Source organism: Atractosteus spatula, chromosome 19 (assembly GCF_055471065.1).
Source record: "Atractosteus spatula isolate fAtrSpa1 chromosome 19, fAtrSpa1.hap1, whole genome shotgun sequence".
NCBI lineage: Eukaryota > Metazoa > Chordata > Actinopteri > Semionotiformes > Lepisosteidae > Atractosteus > Atractosteus spatula.
In genome coordinates, this window is record NC_142724.1 from 3,944,814 (window position 1) to 3,970,848 (window position 26,035).

Consider the following 26,035-nt stretch of genomic DNA (forward strand, 5'->3'; position numbering starts at 1 on the left):
GTAGCAGGGCGGGATTTTAAAAAGGGGAAATGCATCTCAGGGCGTTTTTGAAAAAAGCTGCCGTCTTTGAGATGGAAAATGTACGTTTGGCCGTGGTTGTTTTTAAAAATGATCTTCGGCATTTTCCTTCAACGGGTTTTTTTTTTTTTTTTTTAATCGTGGAGGAAATGACCTGGAGGTTAGGTCTAACCCCCCTCATGCAGATTAAGGCTCCTCACTCACTATTTCTAGCCTGTTGGCAGTGTGTTTACTGCAGATCCGGTAGCCTGTGCTGGTTTTTTCTTTTCAGTCTTCAACGTGTTTTGCGAGATCTAGCTCTCTCTTTGGTGGTGAAATGTGTGTGTGTGTTTTTTTTTAATACAGCAGAAACGTAGCATGTTGCTGCGCATGTACGTTTCTGTATCGTCACAAAAGCCCACACGAGTGATGGTTTTCTAAGTAGGGTAAGGCTGTTTTTTGGTTCAACACGTCTTATGTAAAAGCAGGGCGGGTCGAGCTCAGATCACGGTTTAGAAACAGTCTACACGCCTTTTTTTTAAGGCTGGAGGGAACGTCGAGTTTTTCCCCCAAACCCCCCCAACAAGACACATGACATTGCCAAAAGTAGTAAAAACAATATTTGTCGACATTGTTTTTGCCTGCGTTTTGTGCTTCCACGTTTCATGAAATCCACTAGCTCCATGCTGCAAAATGTTTTCTAGAATTTAAAGGTCACTTTGTACGTTTTTATGTCCCATACGTAGTACTCCGATACCTCTGAGCAGTTAGTAAGTTTTTGACTGTGGGTTTATCTGCATGGGGCTGATTATGCCTGTTCTATATGTTTGGGTTTTGTGATTCGAGATTTTTTTAAAAGTTGTTGAGGACTCAGTCGTCGTCACCAGTGCGATCTTTTGCAATTTTGGGATATGAACCTGCATGTGCTTATCTGTGGTTGCATAGTTTGAACCATGGGGCTTCCACTATTCCACTAAAGCATCCGAAAGGCTAGATTCATCTGTTACAAACCTATGAACATGCCAAATAAATGCCCCATACCTTTATTCCTGGGTAACTTAATAATGTTATATTTATTTTCAGGTTTTTTTTGCCTTGGTTCCATGTGAAAATAATGTGTGACATTACTGATCATGTTGTCGTTATTATTACGATTGGCTTTTGAAATAAGTATTTTTTTCTGAGCCGGGCTAAGACGGTTTGCTTCTGAAATGACACTTGTCATCAAGGTCCAAGGTGTGCTTGTGAATTTCAAGCAATACGCGGTTTCCGCAAAGACATCGGGCATATTTTCCTTAAAATGTCTTGCATAAATGAGCAGAACCTGGCTAGTAGCCTAGTGATTTTCTTTTTTGTGTTATGTCAACTTGGGATTAGGATTTATGATATTATTTTTTCCCAACCTAGGTGGAAAATTCCAAACAGAACAGAAAAATTGGTCAGTGGGAATACAGATGGCACCATGCGGTGTGTAGGATACATTTTGATGTTTTTTTAATACACAGCGTTCAGAGATTGGTTACCCAAGTACTGTAATTGATCCTGTGATTTACTGCCTCATGTTATGTGCAGTAGACAGTACTGTCCCCCAGGCTCCGACAGCTTGCAGGCCGGGACATTTTGCTTTGAAGAGGTCAGCACAGAGAAAAGGCATGCGTTTTCGTCTGGCATTTCGGTTATGAGTTTCTGAGCAAAGTCACGGAAGAGAACATTTCTTTGCATACAGGGTTCTTCTGTGTTTCTTGCGAGATGTTAAATTGCTGGTGCAAACGACAGGTTCCTCATCCATGTGAATCCCTTGCTAGACATTTCTCTTCTTTTCTTTCCTCTTGTGATATTGAATGAGATGGTAAGATGCCAAATGTTTGTTTTATGGCAGGGTTGAGTAATTGCTGGTCTGGTAAAAAGTTTACTTGAAGAAAATATATATATAACAATTATTAATGACTTAAATGTTTATGTAACTTCATACCCATAAAGCAGTCAAAAGTAAATGTACACTATTTTTTCAATTCAAAATTGGTAATATCCTTTTTCTGATGTGATCTATTTGATATCTTTACTAGTTTCTTTTTGGCTGTTGCTTTTTAACAGTACAAATCACTTTTTATATAGGCACTCGTGTATACAGCTGGATGTTTTACTGGAGCAGTTCAGGTGAAGCACCTTGATCAAGACTACAATAGAAGTGTCTTGCCTGGGATTTGAACCCACAACCTCCCAGTTATGAGTTCAGAACCCTGTCCGCTGTGCTACTCTGTTGATTTATAAACTGGCTTTAAACCGAATGTTGCTCCAACTGCATTTTATCTTTTCAAGAATTGTATTTTTTGGACTGAATTCGCTCCTTCGCGTCCTAGTTTTGATTTTGTGCTATGAGGCACTTAACTAAACAATTCTGCAGTTTCTCTACTTTAAATAGCATTACACATGCACGAGAGCTGAGGTTTTTTAAATTGGCTGTGTCATATTGTGAAGGCTCATGAGTGAATGATTACCACAACTAAACTCACGTTTTTCAAATGTTCTTCAGTTGGGAAAACTGTGATTGTGATTTTAGAATCTGGCAAGTATGGTGAGGTCTGACATGTTTAGCAAGCATGCTGGTACTTATTTGTACATGAGCTGTTTCTCTGTCCAATATCAATTTGACATTGCTTTAAATACAATGCATGTTTTCGGTATTTTGAAATCTGTGCACAGATATTAAACGTTCGTAGTCTTTTCATGGAACAATCTTTTTTTAAGAACATGAGCTACAAGTGAGAAGAGGTCTTCCAAATTACCTAGCTCGTGATAGCCGTCATTGCTGGACGAGATTCTTGGATCGATGTTTTGAAAGATGTCAGGGTGTCGGCTTCACTAACACAACTGGGCAGCTTGTTCCACAGCCCCACTGTTTGTGTAAAAGTCCCTCCTTTCTTGGTTACAAATGCATTATGTCGTCATCATCATTGATTCTGAAGACATCTCCTGGGTTGACTAAAGGTAATGTTTCTGAAATATGTGAATATATAATATATATTATTATTATATATAAGGGTCCCTTATAGAACCCTGTTCAAAACTAACAGGGTTCAGTACCTTCAGTGTGTTGGTATAGAACATTCTCTGTAGCCCTGGAATGTGTCTGGCTGACCTCTCTACACTGGTTCAGAGCAGCAGTATTGGGGCAGTGTGCTGACCAGTCATGTTCTCAATATTCTATGCAGGGACTTTAATGTGTTTTACAATTTGAACGTGGCAAGGTGGTGCAGTGGTTGGCATTGCTGTGTCGCAGAACTGGGGCCATGGGTCCAGTTTTGGACCTGGGGTGCTGTCTGCGTGGATTTTGAATGTTCTCTTCACGTTCGCATAGGTTTTGTTTTTGGACTGTGGGACATGCTGGTAGGTAAATTGGCCCTAGCTGTGGGCGTGCGCTCGTGTCTGTGTGTGTCCTGCGGTAGGCTGGCACCCTGTCTAGGGTCCTGCCTTGTGCCCGTTGCTTGTTGGGAAAGGCTCCAGCTCCCTCAAGACCCTGAATTAGATGGAGCAGTTAGAAAATGGATGGATGGAACATAGTGTGGATTTATAGTAAAAGTGTGCTTTGAGCAGTGTGTCCTAACATTTTGTTGGCCGTTTTATTGCTTCCTAACATTGTCTCATACAGTCATTCGCGGTCTCGGGTCTGGCGTACCCCTGTATCTCTTCTTGGCTCCAGCCAGGTCCTTAATCCCCAGTGCTGATTGCTGCTTACTGCCAGGAATTGAGCTTTAGGGGTTTTTTTACACTCAGGCCTTGATATAAAAAATAACCTATTACAGTGGCTCTGAGTCCCGCTGCTGGGTAACCCCCATCTCTTCTGACACTTGTTCTCACTGAATTGTTAAACACAGGCTAGGTTATTTCAGTTTTCTTCCTGAGGCCTTTTGTATTTGATTTCAGTTTTTAAAAAGCCAAATGGGAATTGTAATTGGTATAAACCCTTTGCTAATTAGTGAGTTTCAGAACTGCCCTCGTTAAGGCGTTCTAGCTGAAATGTAGCCAGTTGAATATGAGCAGAAAAAAAAAACATAGTGGGCACATCTGTCTGTCTGTCCTCAGTTGATTACCAATGAAGAGCTGTTTAGTCAGAAATAAGGCAGCAAATTCTTAATTAACCAGTTAAGGAAAGACTGTAGAGTTCTGTGTGCCAAACTTGTAGGCGTGCTGACCAAAAGTCCAAAAAAACGTCAAGCATATCAATTAAGGTGCCCATTAACTCTGCTGATTAAGGGCCCATTTGAAAAAAACAGCAGACAGAGGACCTGGATTAAGAAACACTGGTATAGAAGATGCAAGTGAAGAGACAACATCAACATGTTGGCCTAAGTCTTTGTCGTCAGCAGGCTCTTCAAATTCACTGTTTACACACAAATTTTCTTTTGCTGCTTATGGGGTTCTTGCTAATGTTACCAATTTGGTATTGACTAACAGAGTCTACTCATTTACAAAGTATGCCAGCATCTATATCATTGATATAGATAAAGTAGTGGTTTGGGTACAGAGCCCTGTGGTACTCCATTAATTACGTCATTCCATCTCTGGGCATTCACCCGTTATTGGTATGTTGTTTTTTGTTCATTTCCTTGAAATCCTAGCACTTGCATCTGGGGAATCCTTTGTGCCTAACTTCATTGAAAGGTTTCTGAAAATCTAAATACACTGTATCAAATGCTCTGGGTGTCCATGCCTTTCGCAGTTTCTTTAAAGAACTTTTAACAGTTTGCTTGAGCAGGATCTACGGGTTGTAAATCCCTGTTGATTATTTCGCGACATGGAGAAGATTTGCCATGGACAGGTGCATAAATCATTTAAAAATATTTTGCGGCCTTCTGTCTTGGGTGTCAAGTCTGCATATCAGGTTTTGGTTTTCAATGAAATGAAAGCCATTTTTCTGCATGTCAGAACACTTGCATGCATGCAGTTTGCGGTAAATATTTTAAAAAAAGTTGTCCTTTGTGTTGTGCCGTACAGAGGCAGATTTGTGCGGAATCTGGCACTAGATAAAAAAAAAAACTATACAGTGGCCTTATGAAGAGGTTACAGTGAGGAACTGGCTGCGTAAATGTGTGGGCTGCAAAAGGAAAAGAAGCTGAGCTTAATGCCACCCTAAAAGAACGTGAAATACAGAAAGACGTGGCAGTAGAGCAGTATACAGTTGCGTTACGTTTTGCACTGCAGCTAGTTCAAAGACTCTAAACCCGAGCTGATGCCGTTGCTAGAGGGACTGTCCTTGGGCAACTGGGTAGGATGTACTGACTCAGTGAGAGGGGGCTGCTGCTCTAATGATAAAGTGATCGGTTTAGGGAGCATTGGCGCAAATGGGATCCACAAGCCTGACTCCGGATCTGACTTTTCAAGGCAGTCCTCTGTAATTTCAGTCTGGTTTGTGAAAGAGCGCTTTTCTGAAAACTATAAAAGACGCAGTCCTCGCTCTTTGATCAGTCATGCACTGCTGGTATTCTGTAATATATATATATACATCTCCAAGTGGGCTGTTTTGCGGTGGGAGCCTGGTGGTCAAGTCTCAGATGTGACTTGACTGTTTCAAGCAGATATAGAGCGGACTAACTTATTTCCTGGCTCCCTATAGTGCTATAGCTGGTGCGTTTGATAGTTTCTTCCGTGCATGCATTTTATGGCTTCTTTATCCAATACAGGGCTGCAGGTGAGCCCTAGCCTGTCCTGGCAAGTAACAGGCGCAAGGCAGGATACACCAGCCCATCAGCTTTGATCGTTTTTCTTTATCTGTATAAACCCCCTATTTAAGGAAATGTCTTTGTTCAGTCAGGGATTTACGCTGAGCAGAGGTCTGAAAGGTGTATTTGCACACAGTTGTGTGTCTGTATCGGACGTGTATCGGGGCAGTTGCTCCCAGGAGAGACGCAGACCTGCTGTGTGCATTGCGTTCGCTGTGCGGCAGTGTGGATTAGCGGCCAGTGCTCTGGATTTTGAAACGGAGTGTCCTGGGTTCAAGTCTCAGGGCTGATGCCTCTGTTTTGCTCTTGAGCAGGGTTTTTCAAAGGCTACTCCAGTTAAGTGACCTGCTGTCTAAATGGGTCCCCCGCCAGCTTGTTCTTGTCCATGAGAATTCACGCTCGGTAGTGGAGATGTTTGGTTTATTTAACCTGTGGGTGGAAGCATCCAGGGTGGTCTTGAAACTCATTAACGATTCTGAAAAACTTGCACCGCACATCTCTTGAAATAGTGGGAAATTCACAGAAGGTAATTTGGCAGTTTTAACGGTTGTCTTGAACTGTATTGCATGAAGTGTCTATTATTGTAACTGGGCAGGAAGTCAGTATTATATGTATGCTGCCCTTCTGACTTCGCATAGCCAGCACAAGGGAAATTCCCCCCCTGCTGCTGAAATGTGTTCTCAAAAAAATCCCTCTTAAGTCACAAACAAAAATTCCCCCCTTAGAATGTTTTTTTTATAGTTTTTTTTTTTAACCGGTTTTAAAGTTTTGTTTGAATGTCACGCTAGGGCAAACCCTGCAATGAAATAGAAAGCCAAATGAAAAAATGATTGATATGGAAAGTTTCACACGTGTACAGAGTGCCATGGAGATGCATGCTGCTGCCTCCTCACTTTTGGTTTTGTGGCTTCAGTTGTGACAGAATACCTTATGTGTGGAGTTTGCATGGTCTTCCTAAAACTCAAAGGTTTTCTCTCGGTGCTCCAGTGTTCTCCCACAGTCCAGAGACATAAGTTGACTGACATCTCTAAATCATCTAAAACGTCCTGCCCGGGGTGTATCCTGCCTTCTTAGTTTGCCAGGCTAAGTCCTGGCTCACTGTGACCTTATATTGGACCAATCAGTCATTTTCTTTTGCACTGCACCCTTTATAACACTTTGCCATAAAGCTTTTCACATATTTCACAGTTAAGAATGGGGCTTATTTTCCGCTGAAAATAGTTTTATACACCACAGAGGTACTGTATATTCATGCTTGCAACAAACGCATGTATGTCTATTCTCTGTTTTTGATTTCTTGCTCGATTATTCTGACTTTCTCTGCAGTTTTTTCCCTGTTATCCTTGACCTCTGCATATTACCCATCAACAAAGTCTATCAATGATTGTAGGTCATAGAGGTGTCGATGGATAATTACCCTGTGCAACCCTAGAGTATGCAATATTTTACAGGGTTTTTAAAAATGTCATTGATATCTTTCGTATCTTGGCTATCTGAATGGGGCATAGTGCTTTACAGTGATTACTAGATCAGATCAGAAATATAACACTTTCCCAAGTGTACACTTGTGAAATATTTTTTTAAGCCAAAAAACAAGGATCTCACAAGTGCAGATGTTGCGGTCAGATCCTCTGATTCTGGCTTGCAGAGGTTGCTTGAGAGAGTGCAACGTCAATAACTTTTCATTTGGTTTTGACTGGTGTATTAGTTCCCAAGGGGAGAGATTCTCGTTAGACAGGTTATGCACTAGCCCTTTGCCCATTGCAGACCACTTGAGAAGAGGAGTGAAATTTCAGTAGCTTGTATTGTTAGATGTAAGCCAGGATGCCTCCCATAAAAAAATTTTCACGCGGCATCAAGTTCCGGCAATGTGATTGTTTTCTGATTCTGTAGGCTATTTTAATTAAAAATAGATATTTCCCACAATTTTGTAGTATACCAGGGTAATGTAGTGACTCTCCTCCTCTTGCATGTAATTTGTCGGTCTTGAGGGGAGATCCTTATTTTAATTTTTCTGATGTCCACAACCACACTTTTCCTTCACATGAATTCTATCTAGAAACATGGACGGGATTGGTGGTATTGTGGTTGAGCACTGCTGCCTCGCATCTCACAAGTTGACACAGTGATTCTCAACTGGGGTGTCTTTCGTGTGGAGTTTGCATGGGTGTCTTTACATCGTTCCTGTGTGCTTATGCACGTGCAAGGGATAGACGTCCTGTGCAGGGCTCAGTCTCGCATTTGTCCTGTGATTTCAGAATAGACTCTGGGTTGCCATAACGCTTATCAGGCATGTAGCTCAGTGGTAGAGCGCGCGCTTCGCGTGTGTGAGGTCCCGGGACCAATCCCTGGCATCTCCACTCGGATTTCTGCAATTTCCCTCATGGGATCAATAAAGTATCTATCTATCATAAGCTGCTTTCTGATAATGGGCAGTTGGATGTACCAAATGAGTCTGGAAAGACCATTTGTCATTGTCTCAGCTCACAGCCACAATTGGATACTTACAAGCGAAAAAAGGGGAGTTGCAGACAGACTCCTCCAGTCCTAACTTCAACCCCCTGTCATCTTTTTGGTTGATCTGCAGTAACAGTAGGTTGTGTGAGAAGTGGAGACGCTTGGGCACATAGGAAGTTGCAAGGGGTCACCATGCAATCACTGTCACTTTGTGTCAGTGCCACTTGGGGGGAAAAGGACGCTGGACACAGCAGTCAAGTGACTTGACACAGATGCGGGCCCGAGATGCTCAGAGTCGGCGCCTTCACCAGTTTTAGCCTCTCGAGAATCGCAGAAATATCTTTCGAAACTGAAATCCCTGCTACCTGACCTTGATAATATAAAAGGTTAGACTGTCTCTTTTTGAGATAGGTTGCTTACTGCTTCATTTCATCATTGTCTCTTACAATGCTGCACATATACAGGGTCTAAGAACGTAAAAAGAAATATGAATAAACAAACAAATAAAATCTTCTCTTGAAGGTATTGTACATAAAATGATGTATTTAAACACAGCAGTGAGCAACCAAACTCGTGTGGAAAGAACCAGGCCTCCTTTTTTAAAATTCTGGGATACTTTGATGTCGAGAGGCAAGCTTGTCTTGGCATTTGCATGATAAAAGGCCTGCCTGATCTCTCAGTCTGTGCATGCACATTGCAGCTCTCCCTCTCTGAGAGCTGGAATACAAAAACACGAGGCCTGATCAGTGCTTGGCCCCACCACCGTCTTGTAACCTTAAGACACGACCAGTCCTGGCAGTAGCCTCCTTGCAGATTTGGTTTGTGATTATCCTTGGCTGTGCCTTAGTTAGTTGAGAAGCATGAAGGCCTTAGTATCTTGATTCTTAGTCCTACCTGCTTAGATCATATTAACAGAAGCTGATTTAATTTTAGGGGTTTCTGGATGGGAACCTTTGTTCTAAAGGCACCTTGTTCATGGTGCCTTTGCCTTATATGTTGTTAGGCTTTCATATTATTGTTCCAATTTTCTGGCTCGCAAACTGAGGTCGCATTGTTTCCAAAAAAACAACTTTAAGCTGTAGGTACCTTCTTGAGTGCTTTACCACATTAAGCTAATCCTCCGATCATCCACCTGGTGCTTGTCGCCCAATGTAGCTTGCTGTGGGATGTCTTATTCCTCTCAGCTGGAAAGTCTGTTCTTCAGAAATGTCACAGGGCACGAGACTGAAGATCTCGGGGATTGTGGAGTCCGTGCTTGCTTAGAGGACAGTAGCCTGCTGTGTTAGTGTGTTCCCATTAAGATTGGTGTTTTATTCATGCTTTACAATTGACTGACCTCAGTGCAGCTGAATTATATTTTACTCTGTAGGTGTTGTCTCTCCCTGCGTGTTGTGATACAGCATGTTCTGTGGGTCACCAGCAGTGACCATCCTGGCCACCTTCTGAATAACAATGCAGTGAGCTATTAGTTTTCCTCTGCCAGGTCATGTTTTATTCAATTTCCAGGTTTTGTTGGTCCAGGAAATACATAAAGATTCTGTCCAGCATCCCTCTCCAGTAGGCGATTCAGGCCTTTGAAAACGAGCCTGTAGACTAGAGTGTTAGGTTATTACACATCAGTCTTGCATGTTGATAAAATTACATTTAAGATCAGATCTGCCATGTGAGTGACTAAGGTTTTTTTCTTAGTTTGTCCCTTTAGTTCACAGTCTATTTGAGTTTGCCTTCTGACATTTAAGTGATTTCAGTTTTGCTCATTTCGGTTGCGCTTACAGTACAGTCATTGCAGGAGCACAGAACACTTGAGTGTGGGTTTGTCTTTCCTTTTAAGAGTTTCATTCTTGATGTTTTGGAAACGTTTTGCCATTTGTAGGCTTCATTCAGCATGCTATCCAAATCCAGACAGTGAATTATTTCAAACGTGGTCTAGTTAAAACCTTATGTATTATTTAAAAGTGTAGTTTTAATGACATCAGTGATGTATCCTTTAACTGACTACCCTAAGGGTTTGAAATGCAATAAATGAAAATGTTTTTGTTTAACCTCTGTGGGTTTTTATTGGCCTGTGTAGGAAGGTAATGGAAATAATTATTAATAGATTCTTCTGTTTTTGCGGTGGTAGGACTTCTCTTCAAGACAGTCTGACATTGCTTGTGTTGGGGGGGGGGGGGGGAGAGACCAGCTGTCCAGCTCTATGAAGTAGATAAAGGGAATTTGGGTAAAACTTTCAATGGGTAAAACAGAATATTTTAAAAAGTTGGAGAGATTATAGAAAAGACATTGCACATTTAGGGTGATGGTTGATCATAGTTTAGGATTTTCCTCTTTGGCTCTTTTACGAGTTCCACCCTTCTTCCAGTGCTGAGTGCATTTCATAAGGAAACTGTCTCACATGAGAATGTCTATTTGTGGTGTTACCAGGAAGTAGCCTAAACACATGGGGGGGGGGGGGATAATGGCTATTTTGTTGAGAAGCAGACATTTCCAGGAGCATTTCTACTGTATAAGAAAAAAAAACTATACAGCTCGATCACGTCTGTACTACCATCCACTGTTGCAGCACCTGGGCTGTCGGCATTTGTCCATGCAGTCATAGGCAAGACTTCAGCGTGTCAAAGCCTGCATTGAAATGTTGCAGCTCCTACGTTTTAAACTTAGTTTTTTTGTGTGGATGAATTAAAGCCATATGTTTGGCTTTGGAAAGAGCCAGGAAGTTGGTGGCTGTTGAAGCCTGGCATTTAGCAGTTTCTGAAAGGCATGCAGCTGGGGATGCTCTATATTGGTAGGCATCCCTATTTAGCACGTTTTGAATAAATCGAGGAGATTTCATGCGGAGATGATTAAAGCTGTTTGTGTGAATCAGCACGAAAAGTATTTTTCAAGTCGCTACTGAAAAGCAAACGCATGATAGCAGTATGATGGGACTTTTCAGCATGACTGCGGCTTTGTCTGAAGTGTATCAAACTGGGAAGGATTGGAATTGAGTGCTGTATGGTTATGATCTGAGGAGGTGGCTGAGTGTGAAGAGGTGGCTGTTACTTTGTTTTTCTTCCCTGGGAATAATGATGCTTTTTTTCCCACCTCTTTGTAGGTTTTGGAGAACTTTTCAGATGCTCCCATGACTCCAAAACAGATTCTGCATGTCATTGAGACTAAAGGACTCAAAGAGATGAGGTCAGTTGTTCACTTTTGTTTTCTCCATCTAAATATTACCCTGACTAAATTAGGGTAAAAGTACGCTAAGCAGTATATGCGAAAAAAAGTCATTAAAATAACAATTTTCTTTTTTGGACATTTTCCTGAATTTAGCCACGAAAATGTTTTGCTGTAGTTCCAGGGATTAAATAAGATGGCATATTTTTTTATAGACCACAACTGTGCATGAAGACTGTTTTATGTGCAGAGTTAAACCACAATCCAATCTGAAAGTATTTATGTATGTGTTTTTAAATTATTTTTTCTTTTTTTTCCCCTCCCCATTCTTGTTGTTCTGCAACTCTTCCTGGAAATAGAAGGTAAGACTGTTATCCCTAACCATGTTAGTAGACTTCCTCCCTAAGTCTGTATATTTGAATGTTGTTTCTCTCTCTTCTTCTGGTTATGTATATTGTCAGTCACAGTGTTTATCACACTCTTTTTAGTATGTCTCTTGTTTCTCTGAATGTTCCTTCATTTTAAAGTAGCAGCACAAATAAGAAGTAATGATGAGGCATGAAACTCCTGACTGAAATTTTAACCTTATAACAGCTACAGAAAAATCTCATTTTAGAGAGTAGTAATGATAAGGCTTACCAGTTCTGCTAGCACTTAGCAGTGATAAGTGGGGCTTCTCGATAGACTGTGGCCTGTGTTTTCCAGAAGTTAGTCAGACATTTACATCTGCTGTGGCTGCTTTAGTTCGAATGTCCTGGGAGTCATGTTTCAATCGTGTCTACAAAGCCTGTGAGCTTGCACAGGGGAGTCGGAGGATGTGCAGGCACACTGCTCTGATCCGATCACAGTCCCTTCCCCCCCAGCACTGTGAACTGGGGGCACCAGGGGGGTTTCTGTGCCCCTGAAAGAACCCTGGCTGGCTCTTCCCACTCTGGAAAATTACGCCCTTCCCTGCAGGGAACGCCAGTCACAGTCTGCTAGGGTCTCCTGCCTCGCCTGGGTTGGAGAGCTCGACCCAGCACAGCTGCTCGAGAGCCGCTGAACGTGTGAAGTCGTTGCTTGACAACCCCTCACTGACCGAATAATTTCGCTGTCGTCAGGCATGCCAGGGTGCAGCTGTGCTCCATGGGTGTGCCACTACGATAAGCACAAGAGCATGTGAAAAACAAAAGCTAGGAATGTTAGAATGTGTTTTGCAGTGAGAGATAACGGTGATGCTGTGTTCTCTTTATTGATTGGAGTGCCGTGGAGGGAATGGGGTGCATTGTTGTACCAGCGTGTTTTGGAATTTGAGCTTTTGGCGGAATTGGAGAACCAACTAGACGTCCGACAGAGTTGTTACAGTGCCAGTCTGTCGGCTGTTTGCCTCCGTAAGGCGGAAACCGCGACACGCGCATTGATAGCCTTGTAGCCTACAGTCCTGAAGCCTGTCCTTGTTGACACTGTGTGGTTTCCTCCTCCGCAGTGGCACGTCCCCCCTGGCCTGTCTCAACACCATGCTCCATTCCCAGTGCCGTGGAGAGGACGGGATGTTTTTCAAGCTGCCCGGCCGCCTGAGTCTCTTCACTTTGAAGGTATCGGCTGGCCCGCTGTTTGCTTTGGGACTCGTCATTTGCTACTTCCTGTTGTGCTGGCAATAACGGAGCTCGTCCTTATCCTTTACATTTTTTTTTTTATTGTTTCCACTGTGTAGCTGTAGTGTAAACCTGAGGAATTATCTTCATTAGCGCTTTCTGCTGAGATGGCAGCCACTGAAACGCCAAATAAGGCTCAGGTGAAATGTTGGAGGGAGTTTGTGTGTCTCTGTAAATTAAACTCCTGGAAATTGTCAATGAACACCTTGCATCCTCTTACAATTTAAGAAGACGTGAGTTCATTCAGTGTATAATAACAGCTTGCATGCAAGTTAATTGTAAAATATGCATCAATGCATAAAAGACATCCTTTTTTTTTACTAACTAGATAAAGTTCATGAAGGTCATTAATTCCTACATTTGTTTCACTTGGTCTTGCAATGCTGGTGGCCTGACTAGCCGCTGTTAATCATGGCCAGTGTCTCTGTGTGCAGGTAAATTCTAATACAGCCATGAATTTTAAGTTTTTTTTTCCCCAATAGCCCCTACCATTTTTTTCTGGCTGTTACAGAAGAAAATCTTGATGGAATGCTGAAGCTTTTAGCACAGTTGTTAGCTTTAATTAGAACATATATAATTAGGTTTCTCTGAACGACAGCGTGATTATCCGCGATGCATCATGAAAAGGGGTGACTGTAAAAGGGTTATTCCATCCTGGAATAGAAGAAAATGTTTTGAGTGTGACACTTTCTAAAAATTGAATTTTTAAAGACATTGGTGCTTTTGTTTGGCAAAGCCTTTATTTCCCAAATAATTGGCTCTAACTGGAGCCATCAATTCAGAATGTGAAGCCAGAGCTTATGATAAATGAAAATGTCAAAAATCTTTCTGGGTCTGAAAAAAATCTTCCAGTATGTAAAATGACCTATTTAAGATGCCTAAACGTGTTTTGTTTTATTACTAGCTGGTACTGAGCCTTCTTTGTTAAAATTGTGAATAAGAAGAGAGTCTTGACCCAGTTAAGAGGGTGAATCCTGCTCATAGTGTGAAGGTTTTTTTGTTAGATTTTATGATGGTTTATGATGGATATTTTTTAAAATAGCCACTGTATATTATTCATGTTCTAATGGCAGGAGAAATGTAATTAGTGCAACAGCCCGATGGGGAAGTGCAGGTATCTCAGGTGTGTGTAAATTCTTCTACTGCCTTTTTCTAAAAAGCCAAAAATGTGATTTATAAGCATTTCAAGTTCACATTCTAATGCATCTCACGACATTGCCTTGCTTATAACGTAAGGGGTAGAAATGTGGAAGACCTAAGCTCCGGTTACCAGACCTGAAAAACGCAAGACGCTTCTTTTTGAATGCAGAAGGACGCTCTGCAGTGGTCCAAGAATCTGACTGTGCAAGAAGGAGAGGAGACGGAAGACCGGACTGAAGTGGAGAGCTGCGACTCCAACGAAACCACCACCACCGCCAGCGCGGAGAATGACGGTACACTGCGTCACAGACGCTGCTCTTTAGTTCAGTCTTGTTAGCTCTGTCTAGATTTTACTTTTCTAGATGGAATGGTACGGAATTTATTAATTTATTTTTTACATTTGCTTAAGCATTTTCTTAGTCCCTCTTTGCTGGTCCTAGAGTTTCAAATGTAAATCTGATTTGTTCTCCAGATGTTGGTGTGTTATGGCAGCAGTGACGAAAATGCTTTTGTGACACCAGTTTTTACCGAAGTAATAGAAAGTTGTCATCTTGTTATATTTTTCTCGCAACTCCAGTGACAGAAAGGGAAGAAATGATTGTCTGGGGGAGAAAAATCGTAAAACACTGTTCTAATTCGGCATCTTGTTCCAGTAATTTGTTTTGAATTGATTTTGTTTTGTAATCTTGGTTTGCAAAATTCGCAGCCCTTCCGTTGTCAGTGTTGATGGGTTTTGAGACTGGAAACTCCGGCCCTCTACTGCAGGAAGTGCTGGTTGCCAGGGCAACCATATTTGTGTTGCTGCTTGCACTTTCTAAAATTCCTGTAGGCTCTTAGTGTTTAAAAACCACAGCTGTGCGTTTCTAATGGACATGTCGGAGAGATGCAGAGGAGGAATGCTCAGTGCCGCGGAGAGAAATACTGCTTCGTTTGATTTCTGTGAACGTGGCCTCGCATTAACACATTGGGCGTGACCTCAGGAAAATGTGAACGTGTTGAAATGAGGGAAATGTGTCCGTACACAAGTGAAGTTTGTCCACGCCTTTCTTTCGGGAAGTTAAATGGGTGATGTATTTGATTTTTCTGCTAAAATGGTGGGAACAAAGCTAGCCTTAAGTTTTTTGCTCAACGTATTGATTAGTGCTTTCATTTTTTTTAAATATTGATTACATAACCTTTTAGAAAATTGCAATATTTTGTAGTATTTTTTTTTGTACTTTGAAAGGTGAGATTTGTAGTTCCTGTGTAAATGTTCCCAGGGGTGCGTAGATGTGTTTTGGCACTCAGTATACCCTTCTCTTACCAGTTGGCTGTGATAATTAAATTGAGCTGGGGTTAATTTTATTCCCAAAATGATTTTCCAGATAATGAGACTTCATTATGTAACATGAATGCAATGTGCCGTATTGTTCTCCTGATAAGTGGCCTTTTTTTCTGACCCGTTGCCGAGAATTTGAAACGCGGGGGTCTTTGAGTTGTGTAGAGTGGTGGGAGTGATTTCTCCGTGGCCTTTGGCTCCTGCTGCGAGCTGTCCTGGGTGTGCTGTTCTCTGCCCGTCTGCCAGCCGGACTCCTGGGGGGTGTTATGGAAGGGATTTTCATGCTGAGTTGGGAGCGGTCAAAACTGCCGCGGTTTTAAAAGGTCAAAGTCTGCTTGACTTAAGCAATTCTGTTTTTTTTTTATTCTAATAGTCTCCCTAATGTCGTGAAATGCTGTCAGGATTCACAGAAATACAGGAAGCCTAAAGCTGTGCAGTGCAGGTTGGCTCACATAATCTGTAGATTCCGTCACAAATAAGTGGGATCTTGAGAGAGACTCGGGAAAGAGCAGAGGTTTATTTAGTATTTATCGTTATTTCCCAACCTATTTTTACTTTTTCCCCCCGAACAGAACTAGGAATAGCTCATTTTTATGTTTTAAAAGCATTTAAAAATAGCTTTGCACATAGTTGGGAAAGGGAGGAACACTGAAATACCCATGATGACAGTTTAGGCAGGCTTGTGAGTCCACAGCACAGGGGGGGCTGTTCAAGTTGTATGTGATTGGGGGGTTTTGATGGCCTGTCTGTGCTTTTTACTGCAGTGTCTCTGGATGAGACCTCCTCCAGTGCCTCCTGCTCCACAGAGCCTCAGAACAAACTGAGCAGAGCCGCTCAGCATCCGCAGGTGAGTCACCCGGAGGTGGGGGGGGCAGAGCTGCTGCCGCTGGAGTCCGCTGAGGGTTCTTTCACCCTTCCTCAATGAGCCAGCAAGAAGGCCTTCCAGCACGGATTGGCAACACGATAGCTGAGCTGGATGTTTTCTGGGGTGCGTCCCCTCAAAAGCAGTGGTCTGCCACAGCCCAGTTTGTTTGCTAGAGTAAAAACACGCTCGGGATATATCCTGAGGCGACCGGAGAAAACTCCCAGCGGACCCCGCCAGCGCTCGCTGCCATCGTCTCCCTGTCAGCATGCATGCCGCCCAGTGTCGGGCTTCCTGATTGTAAAGTGCGTGCTCTTTGTCTTTTAAACCCGTGAGAAATGTGTGCTCCCCACCCTTTCATTTACACGCACATGTCTGTGAGAAACACTCCAGGATCGTGGCGGAAGAATTCCGTCATGAAACAGTAAAGGCAATAAACCTCCCCACTTCTGAAGAGGGTTCGTTTTCACATGCCACGACTTGTGGGCCTGTAGCCTCCTTTTTCTGAAGGCTTGCTTACATTCTTAAATTTCTAAATGAAGACGCTGCTGTTCCTCAGTAACCTTTCGCAAGTAGGTAGGGTGTAAAAATGTTAATTCGAGATTTGTGGCGTTTGCTGCGGTGTGCCTTTTGTTCCTGGGTGTTGGCTAACCCTGTGAAAACGGTTTCCTTTGTCTCCCGCAGACAGGAAGACAGAGGAAGAAGGGAGTCCTGATGCCGCGTGTCGTACTGACTCCCCTGAAAGTGAACGGCGAGCACGTCCCCTCAGGTGAAGTGTGTTCCTGTTTGTCGCCAAGGATGGCTTCCCAGACCGTGGGGGCCGCGCCTCGCCCGTTGGCGGGGTGCCGCGTGTTTGGAATACTGAACGAGGGCGAGCCAAAGGCTGCCACTTCCCGTGTTTTGCGGCCTTAAAGGTGGCCTGTACCTGCGGCAGCGCAGGCAGTGGGGGCTGTGGGAGCAGTCGGTGGAGGGTGGGGAGGATGAAGCACGTCTTCTGCTGGTTGGCAATGAGGTGGGAGTGAAGAGAAATCTGAAAGCTGAAGAGAAAATAAGGGTGGTGTTCTCAGAGTGCCAACGAGTCAATGTGGTCTTCAGTAACATAAGACGTCTAATTCATTTTTATTACTTTATATAGGCAAATTAACATCTTACATCTTAGTTCAAGTAGGGAGCTGCATCAGCAGGCGTAGGCTGCAAAGGAAGAGCCAGGCCATTGTTTCTTCTCTTTTCAGCATACAATAAACCTTTACTTGTTCTTTTGCATCTTATATCGTATTTTACATGCAATGTTATTTTCTTAGTTTATATTAATTAATTATGGTTCATTATGGTCTGCAAATAAGACCCCCCCCCCCCCCCCCCCCCCCCCAGCCCTATTTGTTCCCATTAACCCTTCTGTGTGCACGTTGTGTTCTTGCAGGTTTTGGTTACCAAGAATGTAACGCTCACGTAGGCAAGGTTTTGCTTTATTAATATGTTGCAAAGCATCACGCACACGAAAGCCATGACCGAGCTTAAATGCCTTTAAAGGAACTTTGCTGTAATGGATTTTTCATACCGGTTTTGGAATAACTGCAACGTGACCTTCCCCAGTCACCGCAAGTGAGCCTGTCAAGTACTGACGGTCTATCCGTATCTATGCTCTCCAAGAGGATCTAAGATCCCCCCCTTTCCTTATCTGAACAGCCTTAACGTTGGTGCAGGAATAATTAAAATGTTATATTTTGTTCTCTTGGTGGGAAGGCCCGCCTCTGCCTCCCAGGTGCTGGATTGTCTTACCGCGTCTAGACTTGCTTATCTCATCTGGAGTTCTTTTGGGTGACTTTGAGTTACCCAACACGTTTCTGCTCCGAGGGAAGACTTGCCAAGCTTGGTTAGTTTTCAGGGTTTGAGTTGTTTTGTTTTTTTTCCCCTCTCCCCGTGTTCGCCTGTGGTGCAGGATTCCCTGGAAAGCACAGGGAAGCGGAGTCCAGCAGCTCCTGCAGCAGTAACTCTCCCGTGGCCTGCGGCACCTCCCTGCACGGCCGGGGGGACCTGAGCAGGAAGCACGGCCAGCACTTCAAAGCCATGCGCAAGGCTCACCCAGGTAGGCGTGGGTCGGCTGCCACTGGGGGCTGCGTTTTCCCAGGGGCGGTGGGTTCTCTTCTAGCCGCGGACCTGCCTGGAATACAAAGGACCTGGGTGCTGTAGCATTCGAAGAAGAGCTGTCTGGTGAAGTACAACCAAGCGTAGTGGCCAGACAGCTTCCAGAGAGGGGCTGACATTAGGTTTAATGTTGTACACACAAGGGGGTTTAATATTTAAATACTTTTTCCTTTGTAATATTGCAAAATGTAATTACACATTTGTGTGCATTGAAAAATTACTTACAGGTCTGGTGCTATTGACTCTATATAGTTTGAGATTTCATAATGCCGATTATCTGGTGTGATCCTATCAGAGCACTGGAGACAAAGGAGGTATTACCAAGCTGTTTCATTAGTATGGGGAATGTATTTAATTTTTTCTGATGTTTTTAAATGCCACAGGCTCCATGAAGAGGACCCGGGGGGTGGAGGTTGATTTCGAGACGCCGGGCTCTATTCTGGTCAACACGAATATCCGCGCGCTCATCAACACGCGGACCTTTGCTGCCTTCCCCCCGCACTGCCAGCAGCAGCTGCTCTTGCTGCTGCCCGAGGTGGACAGGCAGGTGGGTGTGAGCGTCATAAACGCATAAACACAGCCTCACCAGCAGGCCCAGCAGCCCTGCACAGGGCATCTCCGCCCTCGTGTTCTTCAATTAGCTGTGTCATCGTTTCATTTGTATCTCTGGTATGATTGGTTTTAGTTGAGGGTACTCGATTAAAAAAATTGGTAGGAAAGCGGGCTGGTTTCCCCCTTCTCAGTTGTTCTCTCCTCTTGGAAATGTCTGGTCCTGGAAAACCCCCATTAAATTCTAAAGATTTGCTATTTTTTTCCTTTGAATGAAGTCATTTAGACATCCTTCGGTTCTTGAAGGAATGCCCTGAAGGCTGAACGAACTGAAGCTTTTAGAGTGCAACAGAGGAGTACGAACAGACCTGTTACAGTTATTCAGAGGGGCCAAAGGCTTTGACAAAGCCAACACAGCGGGTTTCTTCAGACTGGGCTCTGAAATGTGAACCAGGGGAGAGAAGTCTGCATAGAAACACAAGTGAGATGGGGAGGAGAAATTGAGGCTCAATTAAAATGCTCAAATGCAGATTAGTTTAGTGAGGTGATCATCTATGGAAGCCTTATAGAGGAAACAGGCACAGGACCAAAGGCAAAACAACATGTCTTGCATTACACAGTTCGTAATCCGTATGCCTGTGGATGTTGTACATGTGTTAACAAGCTTACAGACTTCAAGCAACAAAAAAAATCTCTTTACTTCTGATGTGGGCAGAATCTGTTTGGATTAAATCAATGCAAACAGTGTGAAAAGAGTTCTGTGTTTTTGCAGCACTTCCCTGCTGTTTTCATATCTCCACTCTCAAACACTCGGGCTTCAAAGGCTTAAACTGTGCAGGTAGTGCTTTGGTCTAGGTTGCTTGGCACTGGCACGCAAGGTACAACGCTGGTCTTATCCAGCAAGAAATGAATACGGGAAACCTTGACATTGATGGCTTTCTGACCTCCCCTGCGGAGCTTGGTACACCTCATTGTTCCGCGCTGCAGCAGTTTCTAGTGACATCGATGCCTTTAAAACGATACTTTGTTTTTCCAGGTTGGGCCTGATGGGCTGGCACGCCTCAGTAGCTCTGCACTTAATAATGAATTCTTTGCACATGCTTCTCAATGCTGGAAGGAGAGACTTGGTGAGGGTGAGTGTTGGAAATGAGCTGGAGGGAGCTCTCTAGTGGCTCAAACAGTAAAGGCACTGGTGTGGAGCGCGATTTCGACTTCACTGTCCAGACATCCGTGATTCGAATCCAAGATGCGTCTCGGTAGACTTGCAAACAAGAATATTTCAAGCAGCATTGCAGATGCTGGGGTGGAAATGAATGCTATTGCACAGATTGTTTAGACTGGAATGTCATATCTAGGATGCGCATATCTGTAGCTCGCCCCTTTTGCTTTGAAACTCAGAGAAATTGTGGTATTGTGCAGTACAATATACTTTGTCACTGAGTATTGTTGCAAATTTCTACAGTGATTGTGGCCAAACAGGACATGGTCTTATGTGCTGCAACCAATTGTAGATTTAATATTTGATATTTAAATAAAATGCTTTAGTGTAGATGGAAATAAAAGCTTTCCATCTTTGTAATTGGCTGAGCTGAGTGGACTTCAGTGAGACCGTGTTCTCACGATCTTGCCTGAAGTCTGAGCTGGGAGTGTTGCGTTGCTGAGAGTTGCGTCTGTCCTCCCTCTGATGCCCAAGAGCTCCTGTTGGCAGTCTGGGCTCACAGTGGGAGTAAAGTGAACAGCTTGATGCGCACTTATTGGGAGGACAACTTTTGCTCACAGCTTAGCAGGTTTTCTTGGTTCACCTCCGTGTGCTCCAGGTGAATTCACTCATGAGATGCAGGCGCGATTCCGTCAGGAGATGGAGAAGGAGAAGAAGGTGGAGGCGTGGAAGGAGAAATTCTTTGAAGATTATTATGGTCAGAGGTGAGCACAGTCTATCCATCCAATGAGAACTAGAGTTAAATAGGAGCTCTGAGCAGTGCAACTCAGACCCTTGCCTTTTATCCATTTTCTGATCACATTATTAAAAGGAGTTTATCATGACAATAACATTAAAATATTAAATAATATTTATTATGTTGCATATAGGAAGAATTATATGTTGTGGTGTTCCTGTTGCTAAATGTCCTCAGCAAATTAAAGATGTGTGAATTAGGTCGCGTTCTTTCCTGAAAAAGCGTCTGCTTGATAAAGCCCTTCAAAGCATCCCTTCCTTCCCCATCCCAATGGATTTACTTCTGCTCGCCGTGCAGGTCGGGATTGACCAAGGAGGAGTCCCTGAGGCTCACGATGGGAGAGGAGAACTCGGAGAACCAGGCCGGCACGGCCCCTCCGGTCGCCCCCCCGAAGCGCCGCGCCACGGGCCGCAGGCGCAAGGACGGCCGGGTGAGGCGGCGCTCCAGGCCGGACCTGCGGCGGCGCGCCCGGCGGACTCTCTGCAAGCAGCCCAAGGCGCAGGAGGAGAAGGGGAAGCCTTTCCCGGCCGCGGCCTCTTCTGCCCCGGGCGTCGAAGCTTCCTCTCAGGTAGAGCTGCAAACGGACCCGAACGGCCCCCCCTCCGAAGCCCCGGCGGAGACGGACGCGCCTGTCCCTGCCGCGCCGCTCTCGGACGCGGAGCTCTCTCCGCGCCTGCCTCCTGACAGTGCCTCCTGCTCTCTCGAAGGGCAAGAAGCCAGCCCTGCTGTCACTGCTGATGCCCTGGACCACAGGGCCGCCCTTGCTGCTGCTGCTTCTGCCCGCAGCCTGGACAGCGGCGCCGAGGTGAAGGACCAGAAGAGGAAGTCCGACGAGCCCGCGGCCTCCACCTCCTTCCCCGAGAAGAAGCCCCGCCTTGATCAGTCCTTTCGTAACACAATTGACTGTGTTCACTCAGAAAAACCACAGCCCACCAAAGAAGAGCCCAAAGTCCCTCCTATCCGGGTATGATGCCAAACAGTGACAGCTATGTAAAACCAAAGTCTGGTCCCAACATCCTACACCGGCCATTGTATTCCAGTTAAGCTCTAGCTTACCCAGTTGATCTCGTGACATGGCTCGGGTGTTCTGTGTTAATTTATTTTTTAAACAGCTCTTTAATAGACCCATGAAACTTGACCGAGATTCTCAAGAGTTGTAATTGTGATTTTTCGTTACCTCGAAAAGAACTGATAAAAATCGCAGGAAATACTGCTGTTAAAGCATTGTTTACTCGAATGAGGTTATGCAAATTGAGAAAATGCAGCGTAGTGCACTGTCACGATTTGTTTTTTTAAGTTTAGAACGGATTTTGATTTTTTTTTTTTAAATGGGGGGGGGGGAAAGAGTGGGTACACTTCAGAGCAAAGTTCAGTCCTTTCTAGCCTGTTGTGTTTTTAGAGCGAACCCGTTATTGTTGATAGACCTTCTGGATAGACCTTCAGGCTCACGGCGTCTGAACATGTCTCGTTTCCTTTCCCCCCCTTCAGATTCAACTCTCCAGGATCAAACCTCCCTGGGCGGTTAAAGGCCCGCCAACCTACCAGATATGTCCCCGCATTATCCCTGACAGCGAGGCTCCCAGCCGGGGCCGGACTGGGGCCAGGACTCTGGCTGACATCAAAGCCCGTGCCCAGCAGGCCCGGGCCCAGCGCGAGGCCGCTGCTGCTGTTGCAGCCACTGGTGAAGGCGCAGGGCCCGGGGGAGGCCCAGGAGGAGGGGGTGGCAGAGAGCACCCGGAGCCTTTTGAGCCAGGAGGCGGCCAGGGAAAACTTGCAGAGTCTTCGTCGCAACATCACTCAGGAGCACAGCTACTGCAGGCCCCCGCTGAGGTGACGGTGCGCGAGCCCCCAGCAGTGGAGTGTTCAGAAAGTGACACCTGCGAGATTGCTCAGCGGGGAGCAGCACCCAGAAACAAAGTGGTGGCCCCAGTTCCCCCTCCGATTGGCAATCCCACTTCTCCTGCAGGTGTCCTAGAGCACCTGCACGCAGAACCTGCTGAGATAACTCCCTCGGCCGCTGCTGATCCAGGCTGCTGTGGAGATGACCTCTGCAGAGAAGAGGCGATGCCAGCTTGTCAAGACGGTGAGCCCGAGGAGCCTGCAGACACTGAAAACCAGGTGGTGGACATGGAGACTGAGTCCGAGTCTTGGGTGGAAGAGCCACGTGATCCAGAGGAAGCTGAGTGCCGAGATAGTGAAGCTGGGAGTATTTCTGTGATGGAAAAGTGTGCCGAAATGACTGTGCTGGCACCCACATCTATACCAGACACACTTCCAAGGTTTGGAGCCCGAGGAATTGATGCCATAAGAACTTTAACTTCGTTTCACCCCTTAGAGGGTGGTCACGGCGATCAGACCCCTAAAGAATTAAACGTAGATAAATGCAAGAACAGTGGCTTGAATGGTTTCAAAGTTGCTTTCCAAGAGCCATCTTTTCACACTAGTATTATGTCGGGAGCGATGAGTTTCAGTGCTGCATCACGTCACACGAGTGGGTCATCTGCCCTTGAAACTTCAGCTTGTGTTCCAGAGGACTCTGGTTTGCACAGCGACTCCACTGAAACTGCTTCTGACTTTGAAGATGAGTTGAGTGAGGATCAGAACATCTATGCTGAAGCAGACTTGGACATTGGGCGCATGCCTGATTCACAGTATCAAGCTGTCCACTTGCGGCCAGAGAACGACCGGAAACCGATCGGTACGTTGTCCAGAGAGTCTCTGGCAAGCCCCCGTGAACAGTCTCGCAATACGAAGGAAAAAGCAGAAAATGGCAAGATGGGAACAGCCAGTAAAGCCCAGGTTGTTCATGTAACAGGTCAGAGAGGTGTCGAGACTCCAAAAAGGACTCTCAGCTGTGGTCGACAAGTGTCCTCCGTGGAAGCGAACAACCCCCTTGTCACGCAGTTGCTTCAAGGCAGCCTTCCACTCGAAAAAGTGTTGCCACTGCCTCATTCCGCGAGCAAGCTAGAAATCAGTCGTGTGCCCTTACCTTCTCGCGCGTCACGTGAAAGTTGCCCTCAAAAGACGGAGGCCCCCTGTTTTAGAGGCGGGCGTTCAGGTCACTCACGGGTCACCGGAACTGGGGGCGTAGGTGAAAGCGTTCACAGTAGAGGCAGAGAGGGGGACTTCAGCACACAGAACCACAAGGCTTGCGCGTCGTACAGTGACCCCTTGGTGCCGTCACACGTTACCTCAAATGGAAGTTCCCCTTTTGGGGGCCAGACCCTTTGCTCTCTCGGTCAGATGCCTGCTGCTGCGATTCCCAAATGGCAAAATGATGCACCAGCTGAGGAGGGGAGGTCCGCATGTTTGTTTGAGGAAACTGGCAAAGTAGCGGCATCTCGGGCCGCTCCACAGCCGTTTGTTTTGCCGGAGAATCCGGCCGTGGGGGGAGGCCTTCCTTTAAATCCACCAGCGTCCTCCAAGACCCATCCGGGCTCCGCCGCTACACAAAGTGCTGCCCTTGAAACTGCTGAAAATAAGGAACGCTCTGGAGCTCAAGCCCAGAGAGCTACTTCTGAGGAATACAGCGCAGAAATGGCTCCGCAGCCGAATGCCGGCAAAGCCCGTTGCAGCAATACGACAGACGAGGGAGCGTCTCCTCCACAAAATGACTTGGGTTCAGCGGACGTTGTGCCCACTGTTAAAATAAACTGGCTGCCAAAGCCACAGCAATCCATCGTTAAAGACGAGAACCACCCTTCTTGTCAAACTCTTCCCAAAAACTTCACCGGGAGCGCGAAAGAGGCGCCGAGTCCCGCGCAGCCCAAGGACCAGTTCCCGGGAGGGATGCTGAATATGGAAATGGCTCTGATTCGGTTGGCGAAGGAGCCCGGAAAGCCCTCCCCGTGCCCCCTGGAGGCTTCCTCCATCCCCTTCCAGCTGAGCATCCAGCAGCAGTTTTATGGGAAGCTGCCCAAGCTGCAGTACGGCCCCAGCTCGGGCTTCAGCTACACCGCCAACATGTCCGTCGTGGACACGGCGCTCAGCGGCCTCTCCAAGAACATCGCCAACAGCATGATGCAGCTGCGCCAGCGGAGCGGCTTCGCCGGGGGTCCGCACGCGGCGCTAAGCATCCAGGCCTTCGCGGAGAGCAGCATGGAGGAAGTGGCACTCAAGTGCTCCTGCCGGCTGAAAGCCATGATCATGTGTAAGGGCTGTGGCGCCTTCTGCCATGATGACTGTATAGGGCCTTCGAAGCTATGTGTATCCTGCCTTGTTGTTAGATAGTTAACAGTGGACACTGGGGAACTGGGCCGGGTCGGGCAGGGGCTGTTATATTCCAAAATTGTCTGTATTTTTACTGTGGCATATATTTTCTAATGCTGTTGTTAAGTGAATGCTGGGCACAGTTCCTTTTGTGTATTTTTTTTTTGTTCAAACTTTACGGACCATAACCCTTTACCTCTCGTCTTCTTAGACATTATTACTCTGTACATTGGCAAATTGTGTCTCTCCAGCCTGATTGCACTTTGGAGAATAGAGATCTGTTCTTTGTGTCTTGTCAGTCTTTCAAAGAGATATTTTTTTAATAATTAAATGAATAAATTGCCTTTGTTTTCCAAGTACTTTTTTTTTATCTGTATTCAGCAGTTAAGCACAGTATTATAATAAACCTGGCATTGAGCTGATCTGTTGTTCTGTAAATCCAATACTTAAGATGTCAATGTGCGGTGGACTTCACTAGAGCTCTATTAAAGATCGTCTGCTACTTGCTGAGTAATCGTGAATGTTAAGTGTCTAATGTTGCAGAGATGTCTGTGGTGCTGTTGGGTTTGAGAGGGTCTGGTTTATTTGTAACCAGCACACGTTTTTAAGTGCAGCTGAAATGGAAAGGAAATATTACCCAAGGTACTTCTCAAATAATACCCTGAGTTCTCGGCATCGTACACTGATCTTTCAATTTTAAATGGGATAGTAGTCCAGTAAGGGTTCTTATTGCATGCTGAGGGTACTTTAATGACTAAGATTTAGTAACTGTATCTCCTGATATTTTTTGAAACAATCTTAAGTCGGTGGACACATTAGCTCCAGTTGTGTTTCAGAGCCAGATACCACCTGCAGTGTTGAATGTGATGATCTGGAAGGTGCACAATTTCTCGCAG

At 45.1% G+C, this 26,035-nt stretch overlaps 1 protein-coding gene across 1 annotated transcript; it reads left to right on the forward strand.

Annotated features, from left to right (window-relative positions):
* The first annotated feature begins 12,742 nt into the window (after nt 1-12,742).
* Nucleotides 12,743-25,641, forward strand: asxl1 (ASXL transcriptional regulator 1). Its single transcript, XM_088937187.1, has 10 exons — nt 12,743-12,901; nt 14,271-14,394; nt 16,184-16,266; nt 16,966-17,050; nt 18,221-18,367; nt 18,810-18,973; nt 20,012-20,108; nt 20,793-20,898; nt 21,228-21,894; nt 22,419-25,641. Exons 1-10 carry the CDS (start codon nt 12,824-12,826, stop codon nt 25,158-25,160), a joined length of 4,293 nt encoding a protein of 1,430 aa, XP_088793313.1. The 5' UTR covers nt 12,743-12,823; the 3' UTR covers nt 25,161-25,641.
* The last annotated feature ends 394 nt before the right edge of the window (nt 25,642-26,035 follow it).